The following is a 12,924-nucleotide window of genomic DNA, read 5'->3' on the forward strand; positions in this document are numbered from 1 at the left end:
AACAAAGTGTGATACACAATTTTAGAAAGATTTATTACTGTGCAAAATAGTTTTATAATCAAAGACATGGAAACTATTTCATTGAGTTCAGAAGGTTTTCGGATACGGTGTGATAAGTCTGAAATAGTTTCCCAAGCAGGGAAAGTTTCACCTATTAAAAAAAAAAAATTACCATAGTTCTGCTGATCATTATAGTTGATAACTGGTTTTTGACGTGCTACATACACTACAGAGATCCAGTCTGTACAGCACTGTCAGATTTTTTATCTATACTTTTTGTAGAAGACAAGGATGTTAAAGCAATTTTAAATTGCTGTGAAGAGACAGTGTCTAAATTTCCGTCTTTAAATACCAGGCGTCAGCTAATGTAAGTCACACTGTAGCCTGTAACTATCATGCCCTAGTCTATTGTATTGAAAGGAATGTTCTGTTGGGAAAACTCTAAAATTACAAGCCAGAATGACTGGTCAGTTCCTACGGCCACTGTATCATTCCTCTACCTTAGGGCATCATTTAGAGGAACAGTGCAAAGTCAATGCAGTGCTCTCCCAGCTGTTGGGTGCAGCCGTGGTTTGAAAGTTGTGTTGAACTGTTTTATGAGATAATAGATTTGAGTTGTAAACTTCTCATACCATAAATATAAAAAAAATTACAAAATTCCATTTGCCAGGTGGTGTCCTTGTGAGTTAGTTCCCACTTTGGCCAGGTCTAAAGTCTTGTTTGGCAGGAAATACTGTGTATCAGCATCACTACTGTTTTGTTTTGTTGTGTGTGACCATACACGTATCCCTGTTAGGTTCATGCTGGTGCTAGCTTCCAACACGCCTGAGCAGTTCGACTGGGCGGTGAATGATCGGCTGGACGAGATGGTGGAGTTCTCGCTACCGGGACCCGAGGAGCGCGAGCGACTCGTCCGGCTCTACTTCGACAAGTTCGTCCTGCAGCCGGCCGCTGAGGGCAAGAGGTGAGCATCGCACTAAATGAATCTCTCTCTCTCTCTCTCTCTCTCTGTGTGTGTGTGTGTGTGTGTGTGTGTGTGTGTGTGTGTGTGTGTGTTTAGAGCGGGGGGGGGGGGGGGGCAGGGGGGATCGTGTGTGTATGCGTGCCACATCTCTCGTTGTGGTTGAGCTGGGATGTGTTAGTCTTTTACACGGTGGTGACGTGTCTGGAAAATGTGCAAAGTTGGGAGTTCTCTGAGAAATTGAGTGTACTGAGTTGAGGAAGCTTCAGAGAATTCTGATAAACTCGAAGATTGATCTGTTCATCAATTGAAAGAAATGTTCAGAGTCATTTTGTTACAAATCATATTAAGAGTCTATGCGAGAAATTGTCATTTGTGGTGTCTCATAAGGAAATTTCAGGTACTGATTTGAACTGTTGTAGCCTTTGTTGCTACCTCAGGTGCTCTTTTTTGTTATCCTGGGAAATGTCTGTTATTGCAGTGGGGGATTGGGGTCCAGGTCCAGGTTGCGATTATCAGCACGACAGAATGGGGGGAGGGGATTTGTCATGTAACTGTTAATTTGTCATTTCACACAGAAGTAAAGGCTTTTTTCAAATATAAGAAATATATAAATTTGGAAACATATTTAAACAACATGTTTTGTAGATCAGAACTGAGTATTCTGGCTTTGGTTCATTCTTACTAGTTTCAGTGCAAAGTACATCCAGTTTTAAAAGTGATGTGATCTTGTCATTGAAGTCTATTGGGGCACCCCAGTGACAATGGTTCAAAGTAGCTTTCTGAGAGAATTTCTCATAATGTACTTGAGGTTAGTGTACGAGGCCATAGTGCGGTAATGGAAAACAGTAACAAAGGAGTTGCTAGGGGCAGTAAGATCTTATGAAAAAGAATTGAAGATAAAACTGTAAATCCTAGCTGAACTATGAATAATCAGTAATATCTAATATGGAAACTCAAAAAACTTCATTTTTGACCAGAAAAACAAGTAAAGCAAAGCTTACTGCCAGATACAACAATTCGTGCACAGAAATTTCGAATTTCAACCTAGAAAGTCCTGGAGATCTCGGGGAAATATCGTGATCAGACAGTTGCCCCCCGTTTTACCTGTGTGATGACATTTGTGTGAAGTAAATATGCAGTGATTTTGGGTGTTATTGACTGATTCAAGTACTGTGTTATGCAAAAGAAAGTGAGAGGGTATTCTGATACTGTGGAATAATACGGCTTATCGAGCCAGATTTGAAAATAAATACTTTATTAAGAATTTGTTGATACTTTACCAAGGAACTGAGTTATTCAAGTGGCAATAAGAATTTTCTGTTTCCAGTGCTTTTAATATGGAGGTACTGTATTTTATTTGTGGTAATACAATTACAGAAATGCAGCAGTAATGTTGTAACTAGTGGAAATACAGTCAACAAAAACCATTTGTCATATCTTCCTTTTTTTTTTTTTTTACGAGACAATAACAAAATTAATGTCAAGAAAAGATCAGTACTGATTTCCACTTCTGTTTGGGATAAGATGTTACATAGTTTACCATAGAACTCCCTGTGCTCTTGAGAAAGAAATGGCATCATCAACAAGTCCTTCTGTTCTGCAACTGATAAACATTGGCTGGTCTTTCAGATGTACAGCATGGCATACATGAGCTATGATGAATACATCGATATTTTTTCTTTCATCTCTTTTAGACAAAGAATTTTTAATAGCTATATAAGATGGATGAGAATGAAACACTTTGATGTTACTGCATTTAGAGACCTGATATGCTTGCATCGACAACAATGTTTCGGTAACATCTTTAACATAAAAGAAGTCAGTTGTACATGTTGGAATTACATGGAACGGGTTCATAGCTTAACTGACTCCACAGTCATGTGTAAATCTTGCAGAACAAAAGCTTGGACGCATGTCACTTTTAACTCGTCTATTAATGAATGTTTGAAACATTTTATACACGATTTGGCACTCGGAACGAGTCTAGTGACATGCATAAGCAGGGAACTCATTTGTTGCTGTCTCACATTCCCTCCCAGGGTGAGAGAAACCATATGTAGTGAGGATGAAGGAAAACATAGATCAAAGGTGACGGTGGGGGAGGGGGGGGGGGGAATTCATTGGGCCCTCTACAGAGTGAATCAGAATTTCACTGACAAAATTTTACCATCTGAGTATTTTGGCATAAGAGACCCTTGCTCTCTGGCAACTCATTACAGGGAAATAATGTAATTATGATTTATTCAGTGTGTTACAGCAATCAACCTGTGCCTGTGAAAATATCTTCGCAAGAGTGACGAAGCCGATAATACCCAGTAAACAAAATTTACGACACACAGTAATACTCAGACAAAACACGTACACTTTTATCACAATACTTTCTGTCAGTCTACAGTACTGCACGTAACAAATGCAGAACTGTTCCCTTATGAATACGTTTCAAAATTTTGAGCACTATGATTGCACAAGAGTGTACAGTGGCCGACTGTCCACTGTCTCACACACTCGAGAAAGGAGTTTGTTGTATTACTTCCATGGTTGCGATAATTGTAGTGACCGGGTCCGTGCGATTATTGAGCGGAGTCTCGTAAACTAGGTGCTCCACATGCCACCGGAAGTAGTAGTCCATTGGTGTCGTGTCTGGTGACAGAGTTGGCCACAGAAGAGAACAGAAGCGAACAATCCACTTTTGTCCATCCTGTACTTCAGTGTGGTTCCTAACCTTGAAAGCGAAGTCTGCCAACTGCCCTGTCATATTGAAACCACATAAGCTGACAAAGCCTTAGTGACACATCTCCTAGGAAATGTGGCAAGGTGTTTTGAAGCAATGTTTTGCGCACAACTCTGTTCATTGTGCAGGAAACATGTAAGGTCCAGTCACAAAACCGTTGATACTACCAGCCCATACATTCACAGCAGATGCCTGTCAATAGGATTGACACACCAGTCAGTGCTTTTGGATTTTCGTTATTCCATATGAGGCTATTCCTACTTCAGAATATGCTCTTTCTAATAAATGAGGCCTCATCTGTAAACAACATGAAAGCAGTAGAATTGGGGTCTTTCTGTACAGTGCTGTAGGAAGCAATTTGCAAGCACCACTCGACAAGGGAAATCTGCCGGTTGCAGTGATTGCACCTTCTGTCAGCGATTGTTCGTGTAAGACTTTCAGAACAGTTGATCAGCTTGTGACGGTTTGCCTTCTTTATTTCTTCGTTTGTTGTCCTCGGTGTCGATGCACTGCATTGTGATGCTGGCTGGAAAATGGGTTGTGGAAGTACAACACTAACTTCTTTAAATAATGTAGCCGACAGATGCACAGTTGCGTTTCACAGTAGTTTACTTTCACTGTTCACAACCCCCCAATAATACACAGTTATATGTGGCCAGTGCGCTATTGTTTTAACTTTCCATAAGCCTCATTAATAGTTTGCAGGCAAACCTCCACATCCTGTACAATAGTTTACTATTGAACATCGACGAGCAGTAAAAACATAACCACAAAGTTCACAGTTCTTGAAGAATAGAAAGGTACGTATGGAGCAGACACTGTCATTGTTTTTGCACACGGCCTAATTGTGTAACACTTATTTCACAGTTAAGTTGAAGCATTGTTGTTGTTGATCTAACCAACACAGCTTTCTCATCTGAAACTCGGCCATGGACTGACTGTCTTGGGACCAAAAATCGGGCCCTTATATATTCTCACAGTAATAGGTACTGAAACTACACATTGTTCAAAGTTAAATTTACAGAAATTACAATTAAAACTTAACTCATTAAATTAACTGAAAACACCGAAAAATTGGTTGTTGTTAACAGTTTCTTCTTCTACTATGAGGGATAAGCCGAATTATTTGTTTAAATGATGAAATTAACAAATATAGTTACACAAACAATACTTTTGACAAAACTGGTAATTACTTTGGAATTAATGATGGGCTGGCTTTGCTAACATATTATCCAATAGAGCCAAATAGATCCTTTAAGAAAATAATTAGTTGTTTCTCCAAATGTTTATAATTAGTACAGAATTTATATTTGTTTATACATCAACAATAGCATTTAAGTTAAGAAACAATTACTGATCTTGCCCTATACTGAAAGATACTAACTAGGAATAGTCTAAATAAATTAGAAAATAAATTACATACAACTAAGCACAAAATTAGATCTAGTCTTATATTCTTTAAAACTGTGGGCCAACCTTTCTCTTTTATGGAAATGCAGATTATACTCACATATGTTAATGGTAATTAGTTAAATATGAAAAAACGAATTTAAGGAGGCAGATGGCAAAACAAAAGGGGAAGTAAAAATATCCCAGTTTGCTTCATCACAGGCTTGCATTCAGAGCTCGTGCATTTGTCTGGCGTGCTTGAAGTGATTCTATACACTCTTTTACATTTGTTGCAATTTCCCTTTACAATGTATACTGACACACTATTTAATTTTTTATTTCAAGATATTCTTTAACACTGTAAGTGCGAATATTGATCAGATGTCTTTTTAATTTTCTTTTAAAAAGAGACATACTTCACAGAGGGATCCCGTTTCTCATAGGCAGTGGTTTGGTTGCCGTCTGTGCAGGAACAACTCAGAATAACTTCGTCGTGTAGCACTTTTACTGCATTCAGTGAACCCGCACATGAGGATCGTATTGGTAAACTATTTATCAGTAAACCTGTTCGTAGTCCTCCTTCGTATCACTGTTAACGCATGACTAACACTGCTGGAAAACAAAACCCTAGACAGGACCGAGCAGTACTGATTGCAGATGTGCAGGCAGCGAGGTAAAGAGGGCATTATTGTTGTCAACAGCAGATATTGTGAGTGAGTGGAAACAGTACACACTGCACATACTGTTGACATTTGGGCTGTTGTGCAATATTTTCAGTGTGATGCAGATACAAAGCTAACTGGGGCAAAAAAGCAAGCGAAATTCAACAGCTATGTAAGGAGCCGCCATAGACTGTGGGTCCCTCCTACCAAAATACTCAGAAGGTATCCCTGAGCAACCTCTGAAAGTTTGTTGGTGGAGTTTGGCTTTACCCTTTATTTAGCTTTGCTTATAGTTATTGCTTACTATTACTTTTGTTAACTAGCGTATGAAGACTTTGCCTGTTAGCGCATCAGACTTCATAGATAAGTGAGGGAACTCCAAAAATCAGCATGTATTTTTTCTAGACCAAGTTTTAATGTGGTGCAGATAGAAAGTATCAGTCCAGATCACATTGATTTTAGCTTTACTTTAGGTAAGCAACTCCGATTATATGACAACTGTGACGTAACCAATATCTGAAGTGTGTGATAGAAAGTGGATCATAACAGCCACACCACAAGGTATACCATTCACACCAACGAACCTAAGTAAAAGTATAAAACAACTTTATCAAGACCTCATTAGGAGCACCTCTAATTTGGCCTACCAATCTGTGAGGTACACAGATTGTGAGGTATGTACACAGCTGTTCTGGATTCCTTACTCAATACTCATACTTTGAAGGTAGGATACTGAATCCTTTCTAGTTTCTATCCTTTCAGTTTCTATCTTCAGTGTCTGTCAGTCACTTTTACTGGCATCACTGTGATGTGTTCCCACGATTGAGGCAAACCTGTGACAATTTTTTGTACACGTTTGATATCAGCTGTTAGTTTTGTTTAGTAAGACTCCCATACACTTGAGCAACATTCTATGGTGGGTCACAAGGGAGTTTTGTAAGCTATCTCTGTTGGACACTGACAGCATCTTCCTATTGTAAAGAGTCTCACTTTATTATTTATAGTGAAATTATTAAAAACTAATGTTATTGCATCTGAGGGATGGGTAATAATAGTTCAAGAGAGGAATCTTCACAAATATTTTTAATTATTTACTCAACTTGCATATTCATTATCCAGGGGTCTCCATAACTGCTGAGTATAAATGTATTTCAGTAGGTCCTGGGATTCATAAATGACAAGCCTAAAGCATTACTACTTATTTGCAGAATTCATTATTCCACAGTCACGAACACTGCTCAAAATCAGAAAGAAAATTACTCTGAATACACATGAAAGATAAGAAGTGATCCGTTGTCTTCCTAACCACATAAATCAAAAGCATTCACAATGTGTTCATTCTCTCAGAAGCAGAACTAGTCTCAGGCTGAATGTGGTGAATTTTGTGCCAAGATGGATAGTATTTATGATTTCTGAACTGTTCTGGAAGTTTCCAGAAAGTACTATAGGCCAAATTACTACCTATGTAAGTTCTGCTTTCAGTTATTAATGTAGTTTCAAATTAATGGCTATAATTCACAAATGTAAATATTTTATGTAACTGTGATAATGACAAACATTGACGAGGATTTCCAAATAAGGTGAATATTTCTAAAGTTAGTAACTTTATGTTTCATTACATATTTGGTCTGATGTCGATTGTTAAATCGATAAAATATAACAGTAATGAGTTACTTGAACAACATCAAAACAACTTTGCAAAATAAGAATATGTGATAATATTTTATTTTACCTGATTTTACTCTTATTCAAGGGAAAACAAATTTTGGTGGTGTAATATTGTAGCATAAGTAATTATCAGTACACACTATGTGATCAAAAGTACCTGGACACCTCGAAAAAACGAAAGTTTTTCATATTAGGTGCATTGTGCTGCCACCTACTGCTAAGTACTCTATATAAGCGACCTCAGTAGTCATTAGACATCGCGAGAGAGCAGAATGGTGCTCTCCGCAGAATTCACGGACTTTGATCGTGGTCAGGTGACTCAATGTCACTTGTCATGTACTCGAGATTTCCACAGTCCTAAACATTCCTAGGTCCACTGTTTCCAATGTTTAGTGAAGTGGAAATGTGAAGGGACACGTACAGCACAAAAGCATACAGGCCGACCTCGTCTGTTGACTGACAGAGGCCGCTGACAGTTGAAGAGGGTCGTAATGTGTAATAGGCAGACATCTGTCCAGACCATCGCACAGGAATTCCAAACTGCATCAGGATCCACTGCAAGTACTATCCCAGTTAGGCGAGAGGTGAGAAAACTTTGATTTCATGGTCGAGCGGCTGCTCATAAGCCACACATCATGCTGGTAAATGCCAAATGACACACCGCTTGGTGTAAGGAGCGTAAACATTGCATGAGTGAACGGTGAAAAAACGTTGTGGAGTGATGAATCACAGTACACAATGTTGCGATCCGATGGCAGGGTGTGGGTATGGCGAATGCCCGGTGAACGTCATCTGCCAGTGTGTGTAGTGCCAGCAATAAAATTTGGAGCCGGTAGTATTACGGTGCGGTTGTGTTTTTCATGGAGGGGCTTGCACCACTTGTTGTTTTGCATGGCACTATCACAGCACAGGCCTACAATGACGTTTTAAGCACCTTCTTGCTTCCCACTGTTGAAGAGGAATTCGGGGATGGTGATTGCATCTTTCAACATGATCGAGCACCTGTTCATGATATACAGTCTGTGTTGGAGTGGTTGCACGACAATAACTTCCCTGTAATGGACTGGCCTACACAGAGTCCTGACCTGAATCCTACAGAGCACCTTTCGGATGTTTTGGAACGCCGACTTCGTGCCGGGCCTCACCGACTGACATCGATACCTCTCCTCAGTGCAGCAATCCGTGAAGAATGGGCTGCCATTCCCCAAGAAACCTTCCAGCACCTGATTGAAAGCACCTGAAGCTGTCATCAAGGCCAAGGATGGGCCAACACTGTATTGAATTCCAGAATTATGGATGGAGGGTACCACAAACTAGTAATTCATTTTCAGCCAGGTGTCCAGATACTCTCGATCACATAGTGTATAAACGGAAAAATATGTATGTGGCGAAGTTTAGGCTTAGGACTGGAATAGGACTAGAACGTCCAAAATCATAAATTAAATACTTTATAAATAGAAACACTGACAAAATAACCAGGTGACATTCTAGATTTCAATTGGGGGAGAAATTCTGACACTGCTCGATTTATTACACTACCGACAGAATGAAGTCTGCTACCTGCCTTACCTACAGCTGATCCTATGTGATGGAGCCATCTCGTATCCCTACAAAATCCGTACATGCAAGTATTTTACGAATTGAGCAATTCCAGTTGTGACTTATTGTAATTACACGATATTACACACGTAATTTTGTGAAGAGTGTAATTTTACATTTCTGTTCACTTAAAAGGAGTATTCAGTCTTTTCACGAGTTCAAAATCTTATCAAGATCAGAGTGGAAATTTCTGCAGATTTTTTTCACACAGTACTCCATTGTCTGTAGCTGGAACCTCGGTGAAAATTGAGAGCTTCAGAACAAGTGTCACGAGCATTAAAGACTGTGAACTGTCTTTTTCCCCACAGGCGGCTGAAGGTGGCGCAGTTCGACTACGGCAAGCTGTGCTCGGAGATCGCGCGCGTCACGGAGGGCATGTCTGGCCGCGAGATCGCCAAGCTGGGCGTGGCGTGGCAGGCGGCGGCGTACGCCTCGGAAGACGGCGTCCTGACGCGCGACATGGTGGTCGCCCGTGTCATCGACGCCGTGCACCAGCACCGCCAGAAGGTGAGTGGCTGCGGAACGCGTGGCTCCCGCGTCTCGCTGTCTCCCGTTCCTGTTCCTGTACCAGGCTCACCTTGCGTTTTGTGTACTGTGGTGTAAATAGGCCACTTAAAAAGAAGAATGTTACTGTTGTGGTCTTCAGTCCAAATATTGGTTTGAAGCAGCTCTCCCCACTAGTATGTCCTATGCAGATCTCTTCACCTCTGCATAACTGATGCAGCCAACACCCACTTCAACCTACTTATTGTAGTCTGGTCTTGCTGTCCCTTTACAATCTCGTACCCACACATTTTTACCAAACTGGCGATTCCTTGATACCCTACAATGTGTCCTATGATATGACCCCTTCTTTTAATCAAGTTGGGCTGTACATTTTGTTCTCCATCGTTTCACAACCTCCCTATTAGTTATTCGATCTACCGATCGAATGTTCACCATTCTTCCGCAGCGTCACATTTCGAAAGTTTCTACTCTCTTCTTGTGTGAACTGTATATTGCCTATGTTTCATTTCTCTACAAGGCTGCAGTCCAGACAAATACACCCAGAACAGACTTCTTAACACGTATCTTGATGTTAGATGTTAACAAATTCCTCTTTTTCAGAAATGCTTTGCTCGCAGTTGTCTGTCTGCATTTTATATCCTCTCTAGTTCTGCCATCATCAGTTATTATATTGTCCAAATGTTAAACCTCATCTACTATTTTTGTGTCTCATTTCCGTGTCTAATTTTCTCAGCATTGCCTGATTTAATTTGACTACATTCCATTACCGTTGACTTACTCTAGTTGATGCTCGTCCTGTAACCTCTTTTCAACACACTATCTATTCAGCAAAACTGAACTGCTGTCTCTGAGAAAATTACAATGTCATCTCCATATCTCAGTTTCTATTTTTTCTCCATGAACTTTAATACTTTATTCCCCCAAGGGGGCTCACGGTTCTTTCTGTGAGTTCGGAGCCCCGAGCTATAGCAGTCTGTTCTTTCTTCCCTTGCTCCATTTCCTTTACCCTGCCCTTCCCTCCCAGTTCTCGCTCGTTCCCCGTTCCCCCCTCCTTTCCCTCTCCTGGTGTTCTGATTTACATGAACCTGGCTATCCAACTGGTTCCCTGTATTGCTTGCAATTTTGTTCCTTCTGCCTGTTCACTTTCACCCTTTTTGACATTTAGGTCTTTGCTTGAGAGTTGACCTCTACTTCAAAATTTCCTGTTTTTAGTGTGAGCCATTTGGGAAAGAACTCTCTTGCTAGTGTCTAAGGTGTGGATTCCTCTCCCTCCTTCCTTTCCCTCTCTCTCTATCCCACTGTAGCCCCCTTCCACCCTGCTAGGTCACCAGCATGTGTAGCCAGTCTGTGTGGTGGGGCTGTTATGTACCCATCTGGCTGAGCCCCCTGACAATACAGTGATCACACTACTGATACCCGAGCTGTTTCTACATCTACATCTACATTGTTACTCTGCAATTCACACTTAATTCCTGGCAGAGGGTTCATCGAACCGTTTTTATATTACGTCTTGAAATGCGGCAAAGTCACAAATTGAAAATATGGTCACTATTTTTTTTCTTATTTACTTAAATTTGCCATATTTCGTGACAGTACCTTTTCCATTAGACGTTTATACGGCGATATAGTCTTGGCTTCAGTTGTCTGAAAATGATTCCACAATGCATCTTTGTTGGTTGCAGAATTGACGTGGTTCAACGTGTTTCATTTTGGTGTTTCAAATACAGTTTCTTCAAATGTAATTTCTTCCTTTTAGTTAATACAAAAAATAATAGAAACATACTTCAAATTGTTCTTCCGACAACACCATGGTCAACACACACCAAGAGTTAGCTGCCGACATACTATAGTCAAAGATGACTCCAACGTCAAAGATGTTTTACACCACACACAATCTTCCAGTTGTAATCAGTCTCTTTGCTGTTCTTCGATACATTTTCTAATAGTAATCAATATGCTTTTACTCTCAAAAACAGAAGTGAATTAACATATAATAAGACAAATTATAATAAATCCTGACAAAAAATATAAGAAAACATTTAAATTCGGTATCAACAAATACGGTAAAAAAAATAACGTCTCCCAGATCCATTACAACTGCTCCCCAGGGCTTTTGTTGTTATGGACATATACAACAAAATCCCGACCACACTCAGTAATGGATCTGTATTACACAATTAGTACATTAATGATGCAGTCTGACAACCTCTACCAAATTTAGACTCTTTGAATCTGTGGACTTGTTACTGGCTGTTGTTGCAATGATACTTCCCCATCAATCTCATACACAAAAATTCAAGTAAAGAAATTATTTGACATGACAAATATACATGGTATAAAACATACATGAGAAATATTCTAACATACAGCATACAGATTGAAAATAATAGAAAGGCAAAACTCATTTCCCAGAATAAGATTAAAAATTTTTTTTTTTTATAAATATTAATGTTAGTTTCATTATTCTTACATATTGTACAGTAAAAACGATACTGGACATATATAGTGTAATGTGTTTTTCTCTATATTTGCCTTTTATATATATATATATATATATTTTTTTTTAACTTCTGATTTTTTTTTATTTTTTTTATTTTTTTTATTAGTCATGGTTTTTTTGTTTTTGTATATTTTTTTTTGCTTATGATTTTCTTTTTAATTTTTTTTCTCATGTTTTTTTTGTATTTATTTTTTTTTTTATATGATTTTCTTCTTTTAGTACAGCTAAAGATACATCAGTACTATCTATTTTTTTTTTTTTTTTTTTTTTTTTTTTTTTTTTTTTTTTTTTTTTTTTTTTTTTTTGCCATCATTTATGTACACTTGCCTCTCTACTACAATATTACTACAAATCACATTCTTGTGAAGAGTACTTTTGCTCCCCACAACATCAGTATAAACAACAATAAACTGCTCATATATCATGAGGCTTTATCTAAAATTGGTTTTGAAACTTATACCTTTGCATGCATGTCCTCACATGCATGCCTTCACCCACAGGGAAGACTTGGCTTCCAAAAATTAGAAAAATTCAGAAATGCTCACTATGGAGACTTTTTTTTTTGTAAAAAAAGTAAAAATAAATCTTTCTCTCATTTTTTTTTTGTTACAACAGTGTTTTTTCATCAGTTTCAATTAACATGTGACTTCAAATTATTACTTTATACATGCAAATATACATACGTGGTTTTACAGATAGTTTTATTTTAACAAGCATATTCCAGTGGAGGACTTTTGTTTTAGATGCACTTTCACAACAGCAGGTCTTTTTGATATTGCAATACTGTATGGTTTTATGAAAAATGGTTCATGAGATTTTACCTGAAGCTCACACTGATAACCCTTTACCCTACCAGGTATGTCACTGAAAACATCACTGTATTCCCACAGCAGATTTTCTAACT

General features: G+C 38.7%; 1 protein-coding gene across 1 annotated transcript in view; it reads left to right on the plus strand.

The window, feature by feature from the left end:
• The window catches only part of LOC126108713 (ATPase family AAA domain-containing protein 3), a 111,935-nt gene that overhangs the window by 74,835 nt on the left and 24,176 nt on the right, over positions 1 to 12,924 (plus strand). The window contains exons 8-9 of the mRNA XM_049914030.1: positions 797 to 964; positions 9,322 to 9,520. Coding sequence (XP_049769987.1) covers positions 797 to 964; positions 9,322 to 9,520 — 367 coding nt within the window. The remainder of the gene's footprint in view (positions 1 to 796; positions 965 to 9,321; positions 9,521 to 12,924) is intronic.

The sequence above is a fragment of the Schistocerca cancellata genome, chromosome 11 (genome assembly GCF_023864275.1).
Source record: "Schistocerca cancellata isolate TAMUIC-IGC-003103 chromosome 11, iqSchCanc2.1, whole genome shotgun sequence".
Lineage (NCBI taxonomy): Eukaryota > Metazoa > Arthropoda > Insecta > Orthoptera > Acrididae > Schistocerca > Schistocerca cancellata.